General features: G+C 29.5%; 1 protein-coding gene across 5 annotated transcripts in view; it reads left to right on the forward strand.

The window, feature by feature from the left end:
• LOC134695623 (stromal interaction molecule 1-like) overlaps positions 1 to 20,988 on the forward strand; it is a 50,839-nt gene extending 29,851 nt beyond the window's left edge. The window contains exons 7-16 of one of the 5 annotated variants that reach the window (XM_063556927.1): positions 2,200 to 2,290; positions 3,068 to 3,154; positions 4,011 to 4,175; positions 7,557 to 7,657; positions 8,274 to 8,404; positions 12,157 to 12,249; positions 13,859 to 13,912; positions 16,466 to 16,555; positions 18,178 to 18,403; positions 19,350 to 20,988. In XM_063556927.1, coding sequence (XP_063412997.1) covers positions 2,200 to 2,290; positions 3,068 to 3,154; positions 4,011 to 4,175; positions 7,557 to 7,657; positions 8,274 to 8,404; positions 12,157 to 12,249; positions 13,859 to 13,912; positions 16,466 to 16,555; positions 18,178 to 18,403; positions 19,350 to 19,674 — 1,363 coding nt within the window. In that variant the 3' untranslated portion in view covers positions 19,675 to 20,988. Of the gene's footprint in view, positions 1 to 2,199; positions 2,291 to 3,067; positions 3,155 to 4,010; positions 4,176 to 7,556; positions 7,658 to 8,273; positions 8,405 to 12,156; positions 12,250 to 13,751; positions 13,767 to 13,858; positions 13,913 to 16,465; positions 16,556 to 18,177; positions 18,404 to 19,349 lie in introns of all 5 variants that reach the window. The other 4 variants (XM_063556930.1, XM_063556929.1, XM_063556928.1 and 1 more) reach the window with 4 other exon arrangements.
• The last annotated feature ends 4,671 nt before the right edge of the window (positions 20,989 to 25,659 follow it).

The following is a 25,659-nucleotide window of genomic DNA, read 5'->3' on the forward strand; positions in this document are numbered from 1 at the left end:
TACGCGTTTAGAAGGTTGCACTTTAATTCCGAAGAAGCAACAGAACCAGAAAACAAGACATATAACTGCTCAGATGTTACAAATGGATTTGGCCAGCTTTGCAGTGTCTGAAACAATTTCATAACATCAGTTTTGTCTCGCTTCATTCGAGTTTTTTAAAGTTCTTTTTGTGCGGAGTTTCAGGGTTACCCATTCCTACTAAATCTCGAATTTTAAGGATATTGAAGCTCCTTCCACTGCTGATGGACGTTTCGTCCCCGAGGGTATCACCAGCCCAGTAGTCAACAATCTGTGTTGACATGAATATCAATAATGTGGTCATTTATATAAATTTTCTGTTTATAAAACTTAGATTTGTTCGAAAAACTAAGGATGTTCTTATCCCAGACATAGACTACCATAGCCGTATTTGGCACAACTTTTTGGAATTTTGTATTCTCAATGTTCTTCAAATTTATACTTGTTTGGCTTTACAAATATATTGATATGAGCGTCACTGATGAGTCTTATGTAGACTAAACGCGCGTCTGGCACACCAAATTACAATTTTGGTACCTTTGATAACAATTTCATGTACATTTAACAACCAACGCTTAACATAATCTTTATTAAAACTAAAAACAACAAAGCCAATTTTTTTTTATCTGTTAGAAACCAAAGATCATAAAAAGTATGGCCAATTCTCATAACTGACTATTTGACGTTCATTCAAAGTCAATCACTACATAGCTAAAACACAAAATGTAATCAAGCACACTTTTATTGAGTTCGATAGAGTGCACCTTTTCTGAACGCAAAAAAAACCCACCTTAATTTGTACTTTTTCAGTAATATTTTGTTACACATTCACTTTTTAAAATAATTTGTCTCACCAAAACATCATAAATCGACATTTAAATGTGTGTTTTCAGTTGCAAATTGATAATGCGTATGTGTGAATGCATTGCACATATTGTATACTGAATCAAAGACGGTAATTTGATGATTTCCGTAATTTAACTAGTATTTGCACGTATATATATTTTATCAAATATTTCATATTTTAGACAATATATAAATACTGCAAATGATTGAAACATTGTATAATGATTAATTCTAAAGTTTGATTAACTAAAACGGGTAAATGTATAACGAATTTCTTTATGAAAGGAAAAAATATGCCTTAATTTTAACCCCAAAAATCGGATTGTTTGTAATGTAAAAAAACCTTTTTTTTAAACAAAAAATCTTCAGAGTAACATTAAATATGATAGTTTTGTATCTGTTTTAGTTGTTTACTCCTATACTTTATTTTATTTTAGTCGCTTTATATCAAAAAATTTAATTAAAAATTACTTAGTCGTGATTACTAAATGAGGGGACCACTGAAAGGGAGGTTTTTAAACCTCTTTTGGACACTTTTTTTTTAGTCTAACACCTTGTATTTTTTCAATAAGATAATGAAGTTGAATTCTCACCAAAAAATTCGCGGTACCCTGGGGTGTAACACAAACTCCTTAACTAGAGCGCTTTTGAGACCTAGCTGATGGACTATACTGGGAGCACAAAATTTGTGCTTGACAATCAAATCCAGTATTTTGATTGGTTGATTTTGAGTCCAAGTACCTTAATTGAGCCTTATCAATTTGATGACCACAAAGCCAGACATGGGCTCTACCTCATAAAATTGATCTCAGAACTCAGGGAACAAAAGTATCATGATTGGTTAAAATCGGAGTCTAAGTCAGTTGTTAGTATGAAAATTCTACTCAAAATGTTTTGTTAAAAGTTATCAATTTTATATGCACAAATAGAATGATTTTTTTTTTAAATCGCATACTACTGTATACCATGTCCTCGTTTCAGTTTTCAAGTCAACTTATTTGGTTCTTTATTATTTAGCCCATTTAGCTCTTTTCTTAATTTAAGCACCCAATGGGATAGTTTATAAATTAAACTTTCTGGTTAAGGTGCTATTTAAAATAATCCCAAGATTAAGATTGCACAACTGAAAACATGAGGACTATAGTTAACTAAAAAAAAACTACCTTGTTACTCATATATCATGTACATAATATGTTAAGAGTTACAGTAACTTACAATTTCATTATTTTCAATGAAAAACCTCAAAAATTGTTATGCTTTGTGGGAACATTTCTATTTTGAACTTTTCTGAAAATATGAGGATAAAATTTGTTTTTGTTTTTGTTTTACCCATAGATTAACTGAAGCAGAAGAATTACAACTAACAGTGGTTAAAGAGAAAACAAAGTTAGAAATGAAATATCAAGACGAAATAGAAATGGCAAAGGTGAGTGGAAATTTATTTCTGTCTGAAAAAAAATCTGTTTGGTGTCGAAGAACCAGTACACTTTTACCAATGTGAAGTAAAAAACTAGAAACTAGGGTCCATTTTTTTTAATCTTTGGAAAAATAAGATTTGCTTTCTTTTTCAGTATTTTTATAAAATCTTTGGTTAATTTTGAGAAGGCTAAAATACACATTGATTAACATGATTAACAGTAGTTTTTATATTGGTATCACCTCAGCAGCGTCCAAAAACATTTGGTTTTTGTACAATAACTTTAGTATATCAAATCAAATGTAGTTAAGTAAATTATTTTTTTTAGAAGTTACTATTTTAAAAATGCTGATGAAGTTAATTTTAGCCATGATTATGTGTGTTATTTTCTATTTTAAACTTTTATGATGTATTTAAATGGGTTGTTATGGTTGCAAACTCTACTGGAAATTTGAATTGAGATTATGACCATATTTTAGGGGAAAGATTTTTTTTGGGTGTAGAAATCCTTTATGTGTTAAGAGGGGTGAAAGATACCAGAGAAACAGTCAAACTCATAAATTGAAAATGAACTGACAAATACTTAATTACAATCCAAATTCAGACCTGTATGAAGTCCGAAAATTGTGTCTATTTCTGCCCCAACTGTTCAGGGTTGGACCTCTGTCATCATATCCAGCTGCTCTTTATTGTAAATTATTATCAATATTTTATTTAGTTTTGAAAATTTAATCTTTAAATGCTCTTAATTTTGTAAATTTAATCATTTGTGATCTTTTATTGCAGAAAGAAGCTGAAAGACTTAAAATAGCTAGAGAGGGCAGTATTGAAGAAATATCTCGACTTAAACTAGCTGAAGAGGAACTTGTACAGGTATACCCTGTTTTTTTGTAGGGGTAGGGGGTTCCAATAATAAGTTTTCTCACTCATACTTTTAAGGGGAAGGGTGGGCGGGTGGCTGCCAGATAGTGTCCCACAATTACATGAAAACCATTTGACGATTTAAAAAAATGTTTAGATATGTTGTGACCTGCTACTATATGAAAGTCAAGTTAAATTTTCACCATTTTTGGCTCTTTTTGTTGAGTTATCACCCTTTTTTTTTTATCCAAAAGTGCTATTTATAATGTGATTGAGTTATTTCTATTTGTTTAGAAATTGTTAATTATATCCATATAGTTTGATTACACTAAGCCATATGAGTAATGTCTTATCTGACAATTATAATTAGAGGGACACATTTTTTTGATAATTTTCTGTTTTCTAAGTCATGTAAGTGTTGATAATTAAAAGCTATATAAAAAAAAGATAATCACAAAAATACTGAACTACAAGGGACATTCAAAATGGAAGTCCCTTATCAAATAGCAAAATCAAAAGCACAAATGCATGAAACAAATAGATAACAACTGTCATATTCCTGACTTGGTACAGGCATTTTCTTTTGTAGAAAATTAAATGTAGGATTGAACCTGGTTTTATATCACTAAACATGCTAAAGTCACACTAACAAAGCACACAAGAAAAAACGAAAAATAATACTAACAACACAATGACTGAATGCATAAGTACAGAGCCACGTCAAATGTATATCACCAAAACAGATCAAACAGTCAAACTGATATTAATAAAGACAAAGAAAAGAAAACTTGAAACCTTTGAGAAAATTGTTCAATTCAATTGTGCAAGAAAATATATAACGTGTACATTTGTGTGTATTTATTGACAGGTTAGGGGAGCATTAAAGAGGGCTGAAAAGGAGTTGGAGCGATCTCAATGGGTAACACCAGGAGCCCTAAGAAACTGGTTACAACTCACCTATGAAATAGAACTAGATTATTTCAACAGGAAGAAACTAGCAGCTGATATACAGTTTAAGAGAGCTAGGGAGGAGGTAGGATGTTTTGCTGACTAGTTTAAACTGGTTTTCTGTTTAAGAGAGATAAGGAAATTGTTTGATATTTTGCTGATACAGTAGCTTAACCTGGTTTTATATTTAATAGGCCCCCAAGGGTTTGGCTGTGTGGGATGTATCAAGTTCAAAGTCACGTCTGGTCAGATGCCTTGTGTAAAGAGAGTGCCACAGTCGTTGCACATTAAGAACCCTTGCAACAACTCTCTGAGGGGTCCGTAGGTGGCCTGATGCAAGACAAAATTCCTGTCCCTATCCAATATACCCTCATTTTCCAGTGGCAGTCCAAATTTCTCCGACCATCATCCCTGATTGCCTCTCTTGTGACAAGACCTACATATTGTATTTATTGTAAACTTGTTCTCGTCCTGAATATGCATGAAAAATTTGCCACTGGACGTTAAGCAACCAACAATCAATAAATCAATCTATTTAATAGAACTAGGCTAGACGTTTGATATTTGCTGATAGAGAAGGTATACCTATTTGTGTTCAGTAAATTACAGTTTCAAAGAGCTAGGATAGGTAAACTTTTCTGATACAACATAAAAGTCTGGTTTATCAGGGAAAAAACAGTTTTTATCAGCAATTTCTACATTTCATTATTTTTTCTGTTCATTAATTGTAAAGAAAAATTATGATAATTGCATAGCTTGAAAAAAACTCATTTTGGTTAAAAAATGGCATTTCAATAATTCAAATTTAAATTTGATTATTTTTCACTGAAAAGGCTAATTTAAAGGTAAGAAGATTTTTCTTATAAGTTTCACAGACCATTTCAATATTCATGAATAATCTTGCATGCATTAGTATTTTTGTTTTTTTCTTAATTTTTTAATTTTTGGAATTAATTTTAAAAGCCAATGATAAGGTCAATGATACAATGTCACGAGGTGTTTTTATATTTTACACATAGGTCACAAAATACAAGTCTATACACATTTTTGTTTTGTTTATATTCTTTTTTAAAATGATAGAAACACAATACTTTTATACATGACATGAAAGAGGGATGAAAGATACCAAAGGGACAGTCAAACTCAAAATTAAACTGACAATGCCATGGCTAAAAATGAAAAGGACAAACAGCAGTACACATGACACAACATAAAAAACATAAAAAATAAACAACACGAATCCCTACAAAAAAATGGATGCTCCGGAAGGACATGAAATAGATCACTAATTATCTTTTTGAATTCAGTAATCTAGACATGAATCAGCGGTCATCATTTTCTTTTGGGATTTTGTTTTGCATATTTTTTTCTGGAAAGTGGTCTACGCAAATAACCGACTGCATTACAATCACCTATAGCTATTAATTTTTATTAGTAAAAGAAGTCTTTGGATAATGTAAATTTTCTGAAATATCGTCTCCCTTTGGATAATGTAAATTTTCTGAAATATTGCAATTATCTCCCATTGGATAATGTAAATTTTCTGAAATATTGTCTCCCTTTGGATAATGTGACTATTGTGACAGATTGTCTCCCTTTGGATAATGGATCTATTGTGATAGGCAATTTGCCTTTGGATAATGTAAACATTGTGACAGATTATTTCCCTTTGGATAATGTAAACTTTTAAAAGATTGTCTCCCACAAGATAATTTGAACATAATGAAGGATTGCCTCTCTTTGGATAATGTGAAACACTGGAAGATTCTACAGACTTGGGAAAGACAATTTCTGAAAATTTTCCTCCATTTAAACTTATGTAAATTTTAAAAATGATTGCGGTCAACCAAAATGTAAGTTTAATAATTGTGATTTTAGGAAAAGGTATAAAAAAGTATCAGATATCTAATTGCTAGTTCTATAATTTTGTGATACTTATAGTAATCTAATTATTTGCATCATTAAAAACCTAGCCATTATTTCTGAAATGACTGTATCCTTTAATTTTTGTCGAGCCTTCGACTTTGGTCGAAAAAGCGAGACTAAGCGATCCTACATTCCGTCGTCGTCGGCGGCGGCGTCAACAAATATTCACTCTGTGGTTAAAGTTTTTGAAATTTTAATAATTTTCTTAAACTTTACTGAATTTCTACCAAACTTTGACAGAAGCTTGTTTATGATCATAAGATAGTATCCAGAAGTAAATTTTGTAAAAATAAAATTACATTTTTTCCGTATATTACTATAAATGGACTTAGTTTTTTCTGCGGGGAAACAAAAAATTCACTCTGTGGTTAAAAGTTTTTAGAATTTTAATAATTTTCTCAAACTATCCTGGGTTTGTAGCAAACTTGGACAGAAGCTTGTTTATGATCATAAGATAGTATCCAGAAGTAAATTTTGTAAAAATAAAATTACATTTTTTCTGTATTTCACTATAAATGGACTTAGTTTTTTCTGCGGGGAAACAAAACATTCACTCTGTGGTTAAAGTTCTTAGAATTTTAATAACTTTCTTTAACTATCCTGGGTTTGTACCAAACTTGAACAGAAGCTTGTTTATGATCATAAGATAGTATCCAGAAGTAAATTTTGTAAAAATAAAATTACATTTTTTCCGTATTTTACTATAAATGGACTTAGTTTTTTCTGCGGGGAAACAAAAAATTCACTCTGTGGTTAAAGTTTTTAGAATTTTAATAATTTTCTTAAACTATCCTGGGTTTGTAGCAAACTTGGACAGAAGCTTGTTTATGATCATAAGATAGTATCCAGAAGTAAATTTTGTAGAAATAAAATTACATTTTTTCTGTATTTCACTATAAATGGACTTAGTTTTTTCTGCGGGGAAACAAAACATTCACTCTGTGGTTAAAGTTTTTAGAATTTTAATAACTTTCTTAAACTATCCTGGGTTTGTACCAAACTTGAACAGTAGCTTGTTTATGATCATAAGATAGTATCCAGAAGTAAATTTTGTAAATAAATAAATCCATTTTTTCCATATTTTACTTTTAAATGGACTTAGTTTTTCTGCGGGGAACCATTACATTCACTCTGTGGTTAAAGTTTTTAAAATTTTTTAAATAACTTTCTTTAACTATCCTGGGTTTGTACCAAACTTGGATAGAAGCTTATTTATGATCATAAGATTGTATCCAGAAGTAAAGTTTGTAAAAAGATTACTCCGTTTTTTCTGTAATTTACTTTTAAATGGACTTAGATTTTCTTACAATCAGTAACAAGAGGAATATGTTTATTGATTTTTTTCCTCATTGTTGTTGAGCCTGCGATTTACAGCAAAAAAAGGCGAGACACTGGGTTCCGCGGAACCCTTATAAATTTTTGAATTTACAGTTGATTTAAGTATCAATCTATAGATTGCCATTATTCTTTGATCACATACAGATGTATTGGTTCTACTATGAAAATCATCTAAGCTTTAATTGTATTGTTTTTTTTTCAGTGTGAAAAAATGAGTAAGAAGCGAGTAGGAATTTGGGGGTCTTTACGGGTAGCTACTAGTAGCAGTATGGATGAAATGGATCACCAAATAGAAGAAGCCAGGTATTTACATGTTTCATTATTTAGGTGTTACAAATGGAATTCTTATATAGATATCAGAAGATGTGGTATGACTGCCAAAGAGACAACTGCTCATCCAAGTCAAAATTTATTAAAGTAAACAATTAAAGTCTTCAACAAGGTGCCTTGGCTCACATTGAACAGCAAGCTATAAAGGGCCCAAAATTATTATCTACAGATTTATTCAAGATTGGTATTGGTTCAGTAAAACTTATGAGACTTTTAAGTCTTTTTTACTATTGTTATTTTTTATGTGGACTTAATATAAAACAGAAGATGTGGTATGATTGCCAATGAGACAACTATCCACAAAAGACCGAAATGACACAGACATTAACAACTATAGGTCACCATAGGGCCTTCAACAATGAGCAAATCCAATACCGCATAGTCAGCTATAAAAGGCCCTGATAAGACGATGTAAAATATAAAACGAGAAAACTAACGGCTTGCATGACTATGCATATGCTTAATATAACAAAAGGAAACATCCAAAATGAACCACAAAGAGAATAGACAAAATGTGTGAATCAACATATTTTGACATACATTTTTGTATAGTTTATTGATTAACATGACAAACTTTTATGATTTCTAGATCAGCATTAGAAGAAGTAAAGCATTGTTTGGATGAGAGATTACAAAGATGGCACAATATAGAACAGATCTGTGGCTTTCCTGTGTGTACTAATCCTGGCAAAGAGAAACTTGTTCAGATGTTACAGATAGGTAATACATAGATATGATTACCCAATAGTACATGTTAACAACATATACTGCAGTGTGGATTCATTTTAAGAGATTGTCTCCATTTGGATAATATTATTAATCTGATTGTCTCTCTTTGGATAATGTTATTATTCTGAAAGATTGTCTCCCTTTGGATAATATTAGCAGCTGACTAAAGTTCTCGTCAATTTATTTCCCTGAGAAACAATTTCCCCAGGAAACAATGTAATTTAAAAAAAAATTAAATCCATACGCACAAAATAGTGCAACGTACTTCTATTTTCGCAGACACTGTATACTGGTTACATTACGTAACACAAATCACAGATAATTTATTAATAATGTTTAAATTTTAAGAAAAGGGGTCATAATCATTTGTCATAGAATGGTTAATTATTTTCTTAATCGGATTCTAATATATAGTAGGGGAAACATTGTTTATGTCAAACAAGTTTGCATTCACTAGTGATTACTTGTTTGTCATTCTGTCCGTTAGGACAATTTTCCAAACATTTTATCCTCATATTTGAATATATTTATTAGATATGAACTATGAACATTTCATAATATTACTTAAGGGGGTGGGTGGTCAATTTTTTTGTGTTTCCAGGGGAAACATTTTGTTATGTTTCCAGGTTTGTCTAAAAAAAATTATCTACTTGTCAATGTTTTCCCCCTCCTAGTATGGGGTTATCTTAGACAATTTTCATGTTTCCAAGGAACACATTTCTTTAGTACATTTAATTTTCGTGTTTCCAGGAGGAACATTTTTTTTGTGTTTCCAGGGGAAACTTTATTTTGTGTTTCCAGAGGAAACATTTTTTTTGTGTTTCCAGGGGAAACTTTTTTTGTTGGTGTTTCCAGGGGAAACTTTATTTTGTGTTTCCAGGGGAAACATTTTTTTTGTGTTTCCAGGGGAAACTTTTTTTGTTGGTGTTTCCAGGGGAAACTTTATTTTGTTTTTCCAGGGGAAATTATTTTTTTGTATTTCCAGGGGAAACATTTTTGCACTAACTAACTAACTGCACTAAACCAAAACTGATTTGTGTTTTATCCATTGATTGGTACGCTTTTTGGATAGCGCTTCGGTTGTCTACAATTAGTTGTTTTAATGCTTTCTTGAGTATTTTAGCAATTTCATAGATTTTTTTATAATAATAAAAGTAATATCAGCAATATTTTACTACCATTTTTTAAATTAACATGTAGTTAAACAATAATTACTAAACATCGCTTTTAGCAAATAAAATGTTTCCCTGGAGACACAAAAAAAGTTTCCCTGAAAACAACAAATTAAAATGTATTCCTTGTAAAAACAAAAACAAAAGGTTCTCCTGGAAATACAAAAAAAAAATAGAATTGAATGTGTCCCTTTGGAAACATGAAATGAAATCTTTCCTAAGTAGTTAAAAAATTATTACCAGACAAAAATGTAAACATTAAAAAAATGTTTCCCCTGGAAAAACACAAAAAACAGTTTGCCCTGGAAACACCATAAAAAATGTTTCACCTGTTAACACCAAAAAAATGTTCCTCCTGGAAATACTAAAAAACATATATAATTTAATGTCAAATGGAAACATGAAAATGAAATCTTTCCTAAGTAGTCAAATATTCTTACAAGACAGACATGGAAATATTAAAAAATTGTTTCCCCTGAAAGACCAAAAAAATTGTTTCCCCTGGAACACAAACAAAAATGTTTCCCCTGGAAACACAACCAAAAATGTTTCCTCTGGAAACAAAAAAAAAATTGTTTCCCCTGGAACACAAACAAAAATGTTTCCCATGGGAACACAAAAAAAAATGTTTCCTCTGGAAACAAAAAAAAAATTGTTTCCCCTGGAACACAAACAAAAATATTTCCCCTGGAAACACAAAAAAAAACAATGTTTCCCCTGGAAATACACAAAAATAGTTTTCCCTGGCAACACCCTAAAAAATGTTTCCCTGGAAACAAAGAAAAAATGTTCCTCCTGGAAACACGGAAAATGATAAGAATTAAATCTGTCCTTAAAACATGAAAATGAAATCTTTCAGGAGCAGAGAAACCAATACTAGGCGACATCATTATAAATTAACAAATAGTTAAAAAATAATTACTAGACAAGTCTAGAAACACAAAAAAAAATATGTGTTCCCCCTGCCAAACACATAAATTAGAATGAAATGTGTTCCTTGGAAACATTTAAAATTTCTAAGATAAACCCATACTAGGAGGGGAAAACATTGACAAGTAGTTAAATTTGTTTTGGACAAACCTGGAAACATAACAAAATGTTTTCCCTGGCCTGGAAACACAAAAAAAATGACCCCCCTCCTAGTAATATTATGAAATGTTCATAGTTTATACCAAATATCTAATAAATATATTCAAATATGAGGATAAAATGTTTGGAAAATTGTCCTAACGGACAGAATGACAAACAAGTAATCACTAGTGAATGCAAACTTGTTTGACATAAACAATGTTTCCCTACTATATACTAGAATCATTAAGAAAATAATTAATCATTTTATGAAAAATGAATATGACCCCTTTTCTTAAAATTTAAACATTATTGATAAATTATCTGTGATTTGTGTTACGTAATGTAATCAGTATACAGTGTCTGCGAAGATAGAAGTAAGGTGCACTATTTGTGCGTATGGATTTGATTTTTTTTAAATTACATTGTTTCCCGGGGGAATTGTTTCTCAGGGAAATAAATTGACGAGAACTTTAGTCAGCTGCATAATATTATTAATCTGATTGTCTCCTTTTGGATAATGTTATTATTCTGAAAGATTGTCTCCCTTTGGATAAATTAAATATTTTGAATGATTGTCTTTCTTTGGTTAATGTGAATAATGTGAAATATTTGTCTTTCTTTGGTTAATGTGAATAATGTGAAATATTGTCTCCCATAAAATTTCAAAGATCTTTAAGAGTATGTACAATCTAACTCTCTTTCATCATGGAATAGTATTAAAACTTTTGACTTGTTTACACTTTATAAAAGTATTCCACATTCCAAACTAAAAGATAAATTGAAAGAGTTGGTATTGCTTTGTTTCATAAAAAAGAATGGCGAACCTAGATTCAAGTATCTTGTTTTAGGAAGGGATAAATCCTACTTTGTAAAGGATCACTCTGATTCAAACAAATAATTCTCTGAAACTGATATTATCAAGATGCTTGATTTCTTGATTAACAACATATTTGTTACATTTGGAGGACGTGTTTTTCAACTGACTGTCGGCATTCCAATGGGAACAGATTGTACCCTCTTCTTGCTGACTTGTTTCTTTATTATTATGAGACTAACTTCATAAAGGAACTTCTAAGGAAAAAAGATAAGAAGTTAGCAATATCCTTAAATTCTATTTTTCCCCTTTATAGATAACATTCTTTCACTAAATAATTCATTTTTTTTAACAGTTTTGAAAGCTTTGCATACAAGAGTGCCTATATGATCATCCTTCCATCAGTTTGTATGACAGAGTTTCTCACCACCAACAATTGGTAACCCATGAATATTGGCCATTTATCTTAAAATGGTTTTCACTGATCATAGACAAATAGAACAAAATTACTTTAGTGTGTCTGAAGTGCCCAGCTTGAGTAAGAACCACTAAATCAAACCCAAATATTTGAAATCCAAATATAACTTTTATTACGTTAATGAATATATTTAAATTATAAAACAAACAAAGAACATGTCAAAATTTATAGTATTTGAATTAAACAGATTTCGAAAATTGTATTGTAGGTGTTCCCCAGAATATATCAGTTGATTTAGGATTTAGGAATGTTGAAGAAGGAGAACTAGATGAAGACATACCACCAGGTTATCCTGGAACTGGTGAGTTATCTCCCTTATACAGTGGGTGTGGTTACTAATATGAGGAAGGCTTTCTCAGAAAAAGGGGTGGAGTTAGCTTATAAAATGGGTGTGGTTTTATAACAGGAGTATATTCTAGAAAGGTTATGGAGTCTGAGCTTTAGATTTTAATGATTTATCAAGTGAAAAGCAAAATAAGAATCATGAGATTTAAGTTCAGAATACTTATAAAGGGTAAATGCATACTTAGTAGTAGCAACATATTAGTTTAGGAATAGTGTATATATTAGATATAAAATGTGGGTGCCCAATATTTTTTTCAAATATCTTACTTCACTTGTTTTGGTACTTTGTCTGCAGACCTCCAATATATTGAAGAAGGACATTTATTGGAGGGATTTCAGACAGTTTTATACTGATGAAGCAAAATTTTCTCTCTTCTGATATAAAAAACTAAAGTGCAGTAGAAAGATTTCATCTATTTGTAACTACAATATTTTCAGTAAACCAATGCTTTTCTGATTTTTCCACAACATAAGGGTCATTGGTAGAATGTACTAATTATTTAGAATACTGTAAATTAAGAAATTATTGTGTGCACTTATTATGTGATTTTCCAAGAATTGACAAAAATGCAAGTTTGGTTATAGCAATTTAAAAAAAAAATCTTTTTTCCAATTATCAGAAAGTGAGTTCCTGGTATTGAGATACTACCAAGTTGCACTATGCACTTAAAAATGTGCAATAATTTCTGAATTTACAGTAGTGAATGATGAACCAAGATTAAAATATAGGAGGAAACATATTCATATTTTCTTATATTGGTTCAGGTATTCATTGAATGCATGCATTAGGTCTAGGGATACTGATGTAAACAAAAAGGAGAATCAAAATAACATATCTGTCTTAAGACTATAATTGACTTCATGAATTGAAAGAATCAAATTTTCTATTCATTCTAAAAAGCTGATATCCTATTAGGAAATAGTTGTCAAAAATGAATGAATACCATTTCGTTTGAACTTTCTTTAAATGATTATGAATATTTTGGTCAAGGGGCTCTTTTCTCAAAAAAATCTTACAACAAAAAATTAGTCATAACTACCACTGAAATTTTCATGACTCTCAATTGATGTTCACTCGTTGAGTTTCAAGATTTTTTTGTGAAAAGAATCAAAGTAGGTTGTGGAAATAAATAAGAAAATCTTGCAACAATTTAGGTATGAATCACACATCCTTTTATTCATATAACTTTCCTGAAACTGTTACATTCAAAGTGTCATTATCTTAAATTTAGAACATGATAGAATAGTCAAATTATATGAGAGTTTTTTTTGATGGACTATATATAAACTTAAAAAAGTTCTTTCAAATAAGCAGGCTTAAAAGATTGTCTTATCTAATAGATTGTCCAATTGTAGTAAGCCGTTGTAAGATTTTCCTATTTGTTTCGAATTAAACAAAAACATGCATGAACATTAATGTTTATATACTTCCACAGTTTTAATTCTTTTTTTTTTCAGATATAAAGCATTTGTGTAAATATTTTATATATTTTTTTACAAAATTATATGAAAATTTATTCACATTTAAAATTGATAAAATTGCACATTATATATTTTACTGGCAGTTTTTATGCAGCACACGGTAACTAATGGCATGGTTCGCCCACCACCTTACCCAGGTAGGCAACTTTACACTGGTAGGCATGTGGTGTTCCCAAAAAAGAGCGCATCTTTTTTTCTATCTTGTTTGTAGCATTTGAAATCCAATAATTTCTGAAATAAATGACTCTGTTTCTTGAGAGAATATTACACAACTTTGTGGGTTTTTCCAGAATATTTTTTATGTGAGTGTGTATGTATATATGTACTGTGCTTTTTTATTGCATCAATTATTATGCTTTTACAATTGTCTCTTATTTTTTAATAATTACTTGCTCACACATAGAATCAAATGAAATATCAGACACCTGATAGTAAAAATAATGTAGAAATTGGTTGTATTTTGCCAAATTTGATTCCTAGGAGAAATCTTGCTTGTAAAGTTTTTTCTGACTTATTTTGTCTCAAATAAAAGATCAAATTAAAATTAGGTGATTTTTTTCAATTTTACTGTGTATATTACATGTATTAAATTTTTTATTCTAATTACTATCAATATTGGAATAATTGTTCCCAATTCACATGATCCAACATGTTGTGGGAGACATAGAAATAAAGGTGTCTGTCTGTCTAACTGTTTGTGGGTCTGTCTGTCTGTCTGCCTGTCTCTGTGTGTGTGTCCATCTGTCAGTCTGTCTATCTGTCCAATGTTGTTAGAGCTCTCATGTGTACCATTCTTGCCAGATAAGTTTATATCAACAATGTCTTAGACTAGTTTGAAAATCAGTGCCAATCAGTTAAGAGTAATGCCCCTTTGAAGATTGTACATATAAAACATTGCATTGATTGCGCATTCATGTGTACATTTTTTGCCAAATTTTTAAGAAATTTATAAAAGATATGTATCTTCAATGTCTTACAAGAATCTAAAATTCAGAGATGATTAATTATTTAAAAAGTTATACCCTTTCGTAATACTGTAAACCAACTTATTAAAGTGGATACTTTATTTTGCATTTTACCCTTTCTTGACCACTTAACGGCTATTTAATTTCGCGATTATCCGATCTACTTGATGAAGTTTATTAAGAACAGATCAAAGATTGACATATACACGATGATTTATATTCGCGTAATTTTCTACTTGCGAATGTCGTGAAAAATAAATCGCTCGCGAAAATAAGTTGGTTTACAGTATTGATTTTGTGGAATTTACCATGCATAGGGTTCTCATGTGTACAGTTCCTGCCAGAATTTATGAAACTTGTATCATAGTCTTATATCAGTAATGAGTTTGTCTTTTTTCAAATATCAGTAATAATCAAATATTTTTGATAAGTTATAACCTTTAGGAAAATTTATTATATTAATAAGAGAGCCATGATTTAGTGGTTATTGCATTGGACTTCTGACACAAACGTTCCTGCTTTTAGAATGCTGCCTCTAGGAAGTAATCATTTGATTTTTAAAATGTTTGAATTTGTTTTTGCATTTTAAGGTTTGAATATAGGAAGATGTGGTATGAGTGCCAATGAGACAACTTATTTGCAAATCTCAAAGCTTTGATTATTAATTAAGTGAATTGAATATTTTTTTATTGTCAGAAACAGTGACAACAATTTTAATTGTGTATATTGGGAAGAAGATAAAGGGAAAATAAAGATGTTTGACACTATTTATATTTTTCAAGAATATTTACAAATTTTCATTTTGCACTCATTATACTATATTTATATGTAAAATTAGTGCATAACAGTTCTTATATGAAAGCACAATAACCACGGATTATAATTAGTTATATGAGTAAATGTTGCTTCTAATAAACATTGCATCCTTAATCAAAGATTAAAATATTGCAATCAGGCATAAACAAAATGTATACAAAATTCTAAAACTTTGTACATGTATAATCAAATAACAAATTTCTGTGACTAATTGTTGCCCTCCACCTATAGAATTTTATTCAAAATTCGAACCAAATTTGCAATTTTTTTTATCAAGCTAAACTGAACAATTGGTCAGAATTTTTAGCCAACTGCTGTAGAAAAACACAGTCAAGTTGTGAGTAGTTAATTATCAAGGTACCAGGATAATGGAAGGTTGTTAACTAGAGCATACTTGATTACTTACAATCATATAAAATTTTGATTCCTCTAAATTGATATAACGAAAAATTAATGGCAATTGAATGATATTATATCCTTTTTTGCAAAGAGACTTTTAAAAGATGAATCAAACAAAATGTGGTATATCAGTAAAACAATAATTTAACCTCACAACATAAGGAAGACATATAGCTGTTGTATAGAGGTCAATATTCAGTGTTTAACTAAAGACTACAGTTAGTTAGAAATCTTAAATATGCGTTTAAAAAAATATTACATAAATGTAAACATGAAATAATTTATGGTCAATGTTATTGTCTTATAAACAATGGACAACATGTTGAAACAAATTTTCTAAGAGCTTCAATCTGTTCTCATGATCAGCTATGTTCTTTCTGTTAGTGGCTTGTTTATAGCAGATATTTTCAATATATAATATTTCAAATAATTTTTTAAGTTTCATTTCTTAGCTTGATTTAATATGTAGCTGATTTATTTAAAAATAATTGTAATATCTTATTGACACAGCTGTAAATTGCCAACCAGCCAGAACAAATACATGTAATAAGAAAAAGTTGTTCCGAAGATGGTCAGAAACTAATATGGTGGCACAGCCAAGTAAGACTGGTTTCTTGTCATACCAGTATTAGCTTTGATTTTTGGAAAAGATGGCTGTAATTCTAGCATTCCTTACATTTTATTTTATTTTGGTATAGGATTGAAATCTGTTTGAAGCATCTTATTTTTATTTAAATTTTGATAATGCATTTCCTAATGATTTTATTTGCCTGTTTGGTTATATCAGCTTGCATATTGTTGCATATTTAGCATATGCTGCAAGATAGTTATTGTCTGTTCTAAAAATAACTTAATTGTTTCTTGTTCTCTACAAATTTTAGCTTTAATAGCTGTTACCCAATAACAACTTAAAAGGGCGTAGCTTAAGCATTTGCTCTATGTAATTTGGCAGTTTAAATGGATCAAGATTTCAAAACTATTGTTGTGATAATTAAAATGAATAATGGGTATTCCTTAAACTAGGAAACCGAGAAACAATTGTTTCCATACCCATCAAAACCGGAAAAAAGTGAAATCATTTTAGAAAAAGAGCATTAAAACAAAAGTTTAAAGAGAGTTAGGTAGCCCAATGTTAAAAACTTTACAAACAGTTTAAAGACAAAAAAGCCTGATCATCTTAATACAAAACAGACCTGAACTCACTTATTTTTCAACATTGACATTTAACTTGCATTTTCATCCACTGTTAGTGACTGTGATAAATAATAACAGTCTTTTCCCCATTTACTGTTATAATCAAATAAATTGGTTGTTAATTGGACACTTGTAGATTTTCTTGTGATTGTTTAAATGATAGTGAAGATGTCACCTTTTCTTTTGAAAAATCTTTATCCATGTTAGTTGAATTATTCCTTGTAACTATCCATACTGGAAATTATGGTATTCAAATCATTTGATATAATAGTGAAAAATTGTTTCTTGTAATTTTTCACAGCAATCTCTTCTGGTTTGTTTAAAAAAACTAACTATACACAGCAAAGAGTAATACACACATGTTTTGTAGTTGCTAAGTGTTTTTTTTTGAATTATTTGTTTTGATTTTGTAAGTTGAGGTATCTGTCGATCTCTCTTTTCAACTGAAAGGGCCATAATGGTCATAATATCAGAGGTTACCTTGAAGGTGACATAAACAAATCATATGACGAATAAAAATATACGAAACTATTTCTCAACTTTGAGTTCTTTGCTACATTTGAAGAGTGCACCAAGCTTGATGATAAAAATTTATTTCTCCTCCTTGAATGCCTTTCTTTGTGTAAAAAAATGCATGCCAACATTTTATTTTCATTTATTATTTTTACATTTAATTTTTTATATTAAAAATAATTTTATACCATGATTAATTATTGTACCCATGAATTATTTGTTAAATAAAGTTGATGTACTGATTATATGCAAGAATAAGTTGTTGATAAAAAGTTGATGAAAAAAATCCTGCAGAAATGGAAAAAAAAATCTTTGTCATAACCAAGGAAAAATATTATAGAGCCTTTATTTGTACTGTGTAAAAAACCTTACTTCAATGTTTTAATATGGTTTGTTGTAGAGAGTTTTCTTATTGGAAATCTTCATCTTCATGATTTTTAAGTTATGGGGAATTCGATTTGAAAACAAGATTTTCAAAATGTTGTTATTTTAACATTATTTATTTTTATTTTCAGGGTACCCTGTACCAGGAACCAGTACACCATTGAGACCACACAATTTACCAAACAATCTGAAAAATTCAATGGGACAGTTGGGTAGCAGTAGCTCATTACCTAGGTCACGGACTCCAAAAAAGAGACATTCTGATGAGTCACATCAAAGTGATGACCTGTCTAGCAATAGTACGGAGACACCCCCAGATACCAGTCTACCAGATAAACCAGTCTTTCATTTAGACAAGTATGTGGGGTTTAAGCTTTTTTTTTTTATCAGAATGAATTTGACTTAAAGTCATAAGAAACGAGTGACCGGTGAAAAATAATGTTCTTCCAATTCTTGAACCAATGCATACAAACATCATAAACTTAGTCTTCTGTGCTCGAATTTATCATTTTTTTTGTGTAAATTTCGTATAATCGTCAATTTTTTTTCAATCGGTCAGTGTTGTTGTGAAAATATGGCAGGTAATTAAAGTTCGTGTTTTGAAGCCGAAGTTTAACGATTGTCACCTGTTTGTCAACAATTGACAAAAAATAAACAAAAAAGCATGGAAATTGAGCACGTGTTTAACATGTTAATTCAGATAATAGTTTATTTTAAGGACATCCATGCGTATTGTGGTCACCGGATTTTTACGAGATGGGTCACACTAAGGTCACCTTGCATACGGAAAATATGTCCGGGGGAATTGCTTGCTGGAAGGAAGCAATTCAAATAAGTAAACTTCTTCTAAATATGAATAAATTAAAGAATTTTCTTCAGAAAAAAGTATATGTACATAAGTTTTATAATGAAAACTATCCATTGAGTTATAAAAAACATATGCATTAATTTTTTTTTAATTGAGGTTTCTTATGACTTTAAGTAAGGTACCTACCCTCTAAGGTCACAATGTTGAATATAAGTATTGACTCAGGTGACCAGGTTACTGTTGAGCAAGTCAACAGTTTCGTATGAAAAAAGTCAGTTAATATCACAAGTTAGTGAAGCAAAGCAGACTTCTTTTTAATCAAGATTTCATAATCTGCATTCACAATTTTTAAGTTATAATACACATTTTTAGTCTTGATATCCCATGAATTTCCTTTTACAGCCAGATTAAGAACTCACTAGTTTTAACTAATATGGTACTCTTTGATAAATGTTTATTATTATTATCATTTTAACTGTTTTTTTGAATTTGTAGCAATTCACCTTCCCCAGAAAGTGTGTTACAGCAGCAACATGCACCACCTAGTTACCAACCTATGAAGGTTTCCCAATCAATGAATATATTAGGGAACAGCAAGCATTACAGTGATACTATCGGAGGACTGGGTTATATAAAGAACCAAGATATTTTAAGACAGAACGTGCCTTTTGGAAAACGTAGCCAATCAGATGCAAACTTAGAAAAATTGAATAATTCAGCTCATTTGCTTACAAATCATAGCATTGAAGAAAAGACTAAACCTAAAGAAAAAAAGAAGAATGTGTTTAATAAATTATTTCATAAGAAACATAAATCTTGAATCGATGATTGTTGTTTTTTTAATTTTTTCTACAAAAAGGTTGTTATGTTTTGTGAGGTTATGTAATGTATTCTGTTGTAAACCTGCCTTTAGGCTTGCCTAAATATATGTTGCTATGCTACAGAAACTGAAGGATTATGGGTAATAGTATTGTGTTTAAGACCATGCAAACTATGTTTAATCTTCTGATATATATTTACTATTTGTAATGTATTGAACCAGTTGCTTGAAAGTAAGTAATGTTTATCCACAATGCTATGCTTTTATTTGTTATATACAAATGAGTAATTATTTACCCACAATGCATTTTTTAAACAATATGGAGGCAGCATTATGGTGAAATGATGTTGGTTGGTTTCTTTTAAGATAAAAAAACATCTGATAAGAAGATTTAGATTTTTTATTTTCAGAGTAAATAAATAAAGCATGTATATTGAAGAAAAACATGTTTATTTGCATTCTTAGTCAAGCTACTAATTGAAAGTTTCATCATTGACTTCTTAAAGTTGGTCTCTTTGATGAAGAGAAAATATCTATTTCTATAAAATGATTTTGAGAGGAAGAAAAAAAATCTTTCTGTATTTTTATCAAAAACATTGCAAAGCATAATTGTTTGAGGCTAGTAAGCCTGTGTAATAATTGTAGAATTAAAAAAATATATATATATATACCTGGTTAATGTTTTATTCAGAGGCAGGATTAAAATATTGGGCATTAAAGTACAGACTATAACCAAGCTTTAAAATTTGAACTATTTTGAAAAATCATTTTAAGCATTTTAAAACTTACACAAAAGTGTATACATTTATTTCTTTTTTTCCTAAACCATGAAAATAAAAATTTAATAACTAGAAAAGGTGTATCAAAATTATACAATGCTTTTGCCATCTTAATATATGTTTCAAAAAATTTATGCGATATATGTAAAAAGGAATATCCTTTAGCATTTAGAGATATCCCCTTTGCTTTGTTTTGGATTCTTTTGCTAGTCTAAGAGAGATTAATGTATATAAATTGTGTAAATTACTAGTTTGGAATATATTATATATATCTTGATATTTAATTTATTAGATAACAGTAGAAAGTAGAAATAAAGTTAGATATATATATCAGTTTTTGGAAGATTTTTTTTGATAGGGCTCATATTTGGTGCAACCAAATGATTTTCTGTGCAGTTCAATATGGCTTTATAAATTACAGTAAAGACATAAACAAGTATTTGCTTCATAGGCAAAAAAGAATTATAATTTGCTTACTAGACAAAAAATTAAAATTTGTTGGTGGACAATGTGATGGTATGGAGGATTTTTCCTCGAAAAAAAGGTTAAAAATGTGTGTCTCATTCAGTTTTCTTGTGTCATTTATTTTTGTTTGGATTTTGTTATGACCAAAAAAACTTTTTTTTTCAAAATATGAATTCCTAAACCTCTACCTCTCTTGTTGGTGAGATGGAAGAAATTGTGTATTTTATGATCTCTTCTATGAATAATAATTTTTGTTTAAATAGTTTTAATTTTTTTTTCATCAATTTCAAAAAACTGATTTGATACATCTTGTTTAAATGTTTATATTGGTATACAAGATTTGAACAATTAAAATGTGTTTTATCTAATTTTTATCCAAATTATAGGTTTTTCATTTAAAATTTTTAAAACTGAAAAATAACTAGAGGTAATAGACAAGTTATCACATCCATTATAAAACACACGATGAAAAGAAAATTTGCAAAAGAATATTTACTAAACAAATATGAAATACAGAAGACATTATATCGTAACCAAAAATTGTTCTTATAACCAGAACAAGTACTTTGTTTTTTGAAAGATGGTCAATTATGTTTTAATTTGATCAAGAATCTTTATTAAGATGAAATGTTTTGGTGTTGAAATATAAATTGCTCAGTTGAGACAAAGGTAAACTTGCATTATTAAAGGCCAATTTTAACTTTGAATTGCCCTTTTGCAAGAAAACTGATTTAACACATGCAAGTTTTCAATTGTTATATATTTATAGTTGCTTCAGGAAGATTGATATAGGATGCTCATTTTATAGTGCTTATCTGTTTTCAAGAAAATCTCGTCACACTTTAGATATGTAGAATTATTTGTAGAATTCAATTTTATTATTGAGATATTATATATTTGATTTGCATTTCAAAAACACCATATATTGTAGTGTATCAACAGAAATAATATACATATTTTGTTTTGTGACTCAAAATAATTTAAGGGGTATTTTAAGATCAGTTCATTCCATAGATTTTGATTAGATAAAAAATAAAAGCATTAATTTCTTATCTTTGAAAAAATCTTTTTTTTTAATAAATTGGTAATGCAATCATCAACCAAAGCAACATTCTTCTTAAATATGTTTGTGGATGAAAATTCTGAACAAATTTTGTTGAGATTTTCAACATTAGAAATGTATTTATTTGTATTGGCTAAAAGTCATTTTATACTGGTAATACTGCCAATAGTTTTGTTCAGGATCATTGTTGGGTTTAAGATCTATATTATATAAGTAAAAACTACAGGTATGATAAAATATTTTTCGTTTTTTTTAGATTTATATGAGAAATGGTTAAAATGTAGTTTTTAACACTTGTACAGTTATACAAGCATTTTTATTTTCATGCACATACTCACTTTGAAATTTGAATTGTTACAGCTTGAAAATGCATTATACAAGTTTTGCTTTGGTTGCTCAATTCAATCATTGATACTAAATCATATGCATAAAAAATTTAATTTTGTAATATTTACAAAGTAAATGCTTGCATATATGGATACCAATGTCCCTTGAAAATGTTCTGTCAGTTGACTTATTTTTCCAGAATTAGTGTTGATATTTCCCAAAATATATAGGGCAAATCATGTTTGAACTTTTATTCATTATTTGCTACTTTTGCAGATCCTGATCTCATTGAATTCAAACCAGAGGATAATTTTGGGGATTTTGTCTAAATTTAGGAATCACCATTAAATGTAAATCATTCCAAAATATTCTACTTTTATAGAACAGTCAATGCATCTATATACTAGGAGGTTTTTTATATGGTTCGCTGTATATATCTTTTATGTTTTGAAAAGAATACTTTATGTCAATACCTTTCAGCAATTTTGTGGACATACTATTCTTAAACTGCACTGAACTTTGGAGAAATAAAAGTTCTTTTGTTTTTTGTTTTTTTTTAAAGCAGAGTATTTTATGTACATTTTTCTTTGCCTGATAAATAAATATACATGTTTATCTGTTGTTCAGTTTATCAATCATTATAAACATTCACTTGAGGTAGTATGACATACTTTAATTTGTCTTGGTCAAAATGATATATTTGGGGAGATACTCCTTTGGTTTATAATTAGATTTATAATTTTGTGTTCATTTTTGTTGAAAGCATTTTCTCTCTTAGGAGTATGTTTTTAAAGTTTATCATCTGTTTTTAATGTTTTGAATAATAACAACTGTATTCCTGTGATTGGGTATGATAATTCTGTACAGTTTTATTTATGTGTAGAGAAGTTGAAAGACAACGAACTGAATGAAAAATTGAAAATGAATATGAAATGTTATATGCAAAGAATGTGGCTCAAAGTGTTGTTTTGGATTAAAACCATGAAATGAGTACATTTTGTTTATTTATTTTTTTATCTCATCTAGGGATGTTGATAATAAGGGCAGATTGTTTATCTTTTTTCTATTTCTTTATTCACAACTATTCTAGATTGCATGCTATTCAGATAGATGATTTTGATTGATTGTAAGCCTATTATTATTCTGGGTAGTTTTTATACGACCGCAAAATTTGAAAAATTTTTCGTCGTATATTGCTATCATACTGGCGTCGTCGTCGTCGTCGTCGTCGTCGTCGTCCGAATACTTTTAGTTTTCGCACTCTAACTTTAGTAAAAGTGAATGGAAATCTATGAAATTTTAACACAAGGTTTATGACCACAAAAGGAAGGTTGGTATTGATTTTGGGAGTTTTGGTCCCAACATTTTAGGAATTAGGGGCCAAAAAAGGGCCCAAATAAGCATTTTTCTTGGTTTTTGCACCATAACGTTAGTATAAGTAAATAGAAATCTATGAAATTTAAACACAAGGTTTATGACCATAAAAGGAAGGTTGGGATTGATTTTGGGAGATTTGGTCCCAACAGTTTAGAAATAAGGGGCCCAAAGGGTCCAAAATTAAACTTTGTTTGATTTCATCAAAATTGAATAATTGGGGTTCTTTGATATGCTGAATCTAACTGTGTATGTAAATTCTTAACTTTTGGTCCTGTTTTCAAATTGGTTTACATTTAGGTCCAAAGGGTCCAAAATTAAACTTAGTTTGATTTTGACAAAAAATGAATCGGTTGGGTTCTTTTATATGCTGAATCTAAAAATGTACTTAGATTCTTGATTGTTGGCCCCGTTTTCAAGTTGGTCCAAATTGGGGTCCAAAATTAAACTTTGTTTGATTTCATCAAAAATTGAATATATGGGGTTCTTTGATATGCCAAATCTAACTGTGTATGTAGATTCTTCATTTTTGGTCCTGTTTTCAAATTGGTCTACATTAAAGTCCAAAGGGTCCAAAATTAAACTTAGTTTGATTTTAACAAAAATTGAAATCTTGGGGTTCTTTGATATGCTGAATCCAAACATGTTCTTAGATTTTTGATTATGGGCCCAGTTTTCAAGTTGGTCCAAATCAGGATATAAATTATTATATTAAGTATTGCGCAATAGCAAGTCTTTTCAATTGCACAGTATTGCGCAATGGCAAGAAATATCTAATTGCACAATATTGTGAAATAGCAAATTTTTTTTTAATTAGAGTTATCTTTCTTTGTCCAGAATAGTTTGCAAGAAATATCTAATTTCACAATATTGTGCAATAGCAAGATTTTTTTTTAATTGGAGTTATCTTTCTTTGTCCAGAATCAACAAGAAATATCTAATTTCATAATATTGTGCAATAGCAAGATTTTTTTTTAATTGGAGTTATCTTTCTTTGTCCAGAATCAACAAGAAATATCTAATTTCACAATATTGTGCAATAGCAAGAACATTTTTTATTTGGAGTTATCTTTCTTTGTCCAAAATCAACTTAAATCTTGGTTATATACAATATACAATGTATATTCACTTTTTATTACCAACTGATAAATTAAAATAATCTTTACCATTCAGTGATAACAAGCAGTTTTTTTTACATCTTAATATATTATGATGTATTTAAATGAGTAGTTATTGTTGCAAACTCCATTAGAAATTTTAATTGAGATTAGTTTTGGAATAAGGGAAAGGGGGATGTGATTAAAAAAATTGGGTTCAATTTTTCTCATTTGAAATTTCATAAATAAAAAGAAAATTTCTTCAAACATTTTTTTGAGAGGATTAATATTCAACAGCATAGTGAATTGCTCTAAGAGAAAACAAAAATTTTAAGTTCATTAGAACACATTCATTCTGTGTCAGAAACCTATGCTGTGTCAACTATTTAATCACAATCCAAATTTAGAGCTGAATCCAGCTTGAATGTTGTGTCCATACTTGCCCCAACCGTTCAGGGTTCAACCTCTGCGGTCGTATAAAGCTTCGCCCTGCGGAGCATCTGGTTAAAAAATAATCTAGAATTTAGAATTATTTAAAACATGAAAAAATCAGCAGAAGAAAGAAGAAAATAATGTTGCCTTTGAATTTATCATTTTTTTCAAAATAAGAGGAAAATAACAGTCTTAACATTTTTGGATAAATCTAAACAGAGAATGAAGAAAAATACAAAGTTTTTCTCTGTGAATTTTACAGTAAGCTTTTTTTGATACATTCTAAAGGTATCTGAATTTATATAACATATTCAGAGTTAACCTTAACCAAATTCTTACAGTAAAAATTATTATTTCAAGTTTTTGTGTTGTATTTTTTCTACACAGACGAATAACAATTGTTGTCTTGTAAATACATTTGATTTGAATATGTAAATACATGGAAAGT

Source organism: Mytilus trossulus, chromosome 14 (assembly GCF_036588685.1).
Source record: "Mytilus trossulus isolate FHL-02 chromosome 14, PNRI_Mtr1.1.1.hap1, whole genome shotgun sequence".
Classification (NCBI taxonomy): domain Eukaryota; kingdom Metazoa; phylum Mollusca; class Bivalvia; order Mytilida; family Mytilidae; genus Mytilus; species Mytilus trossulus.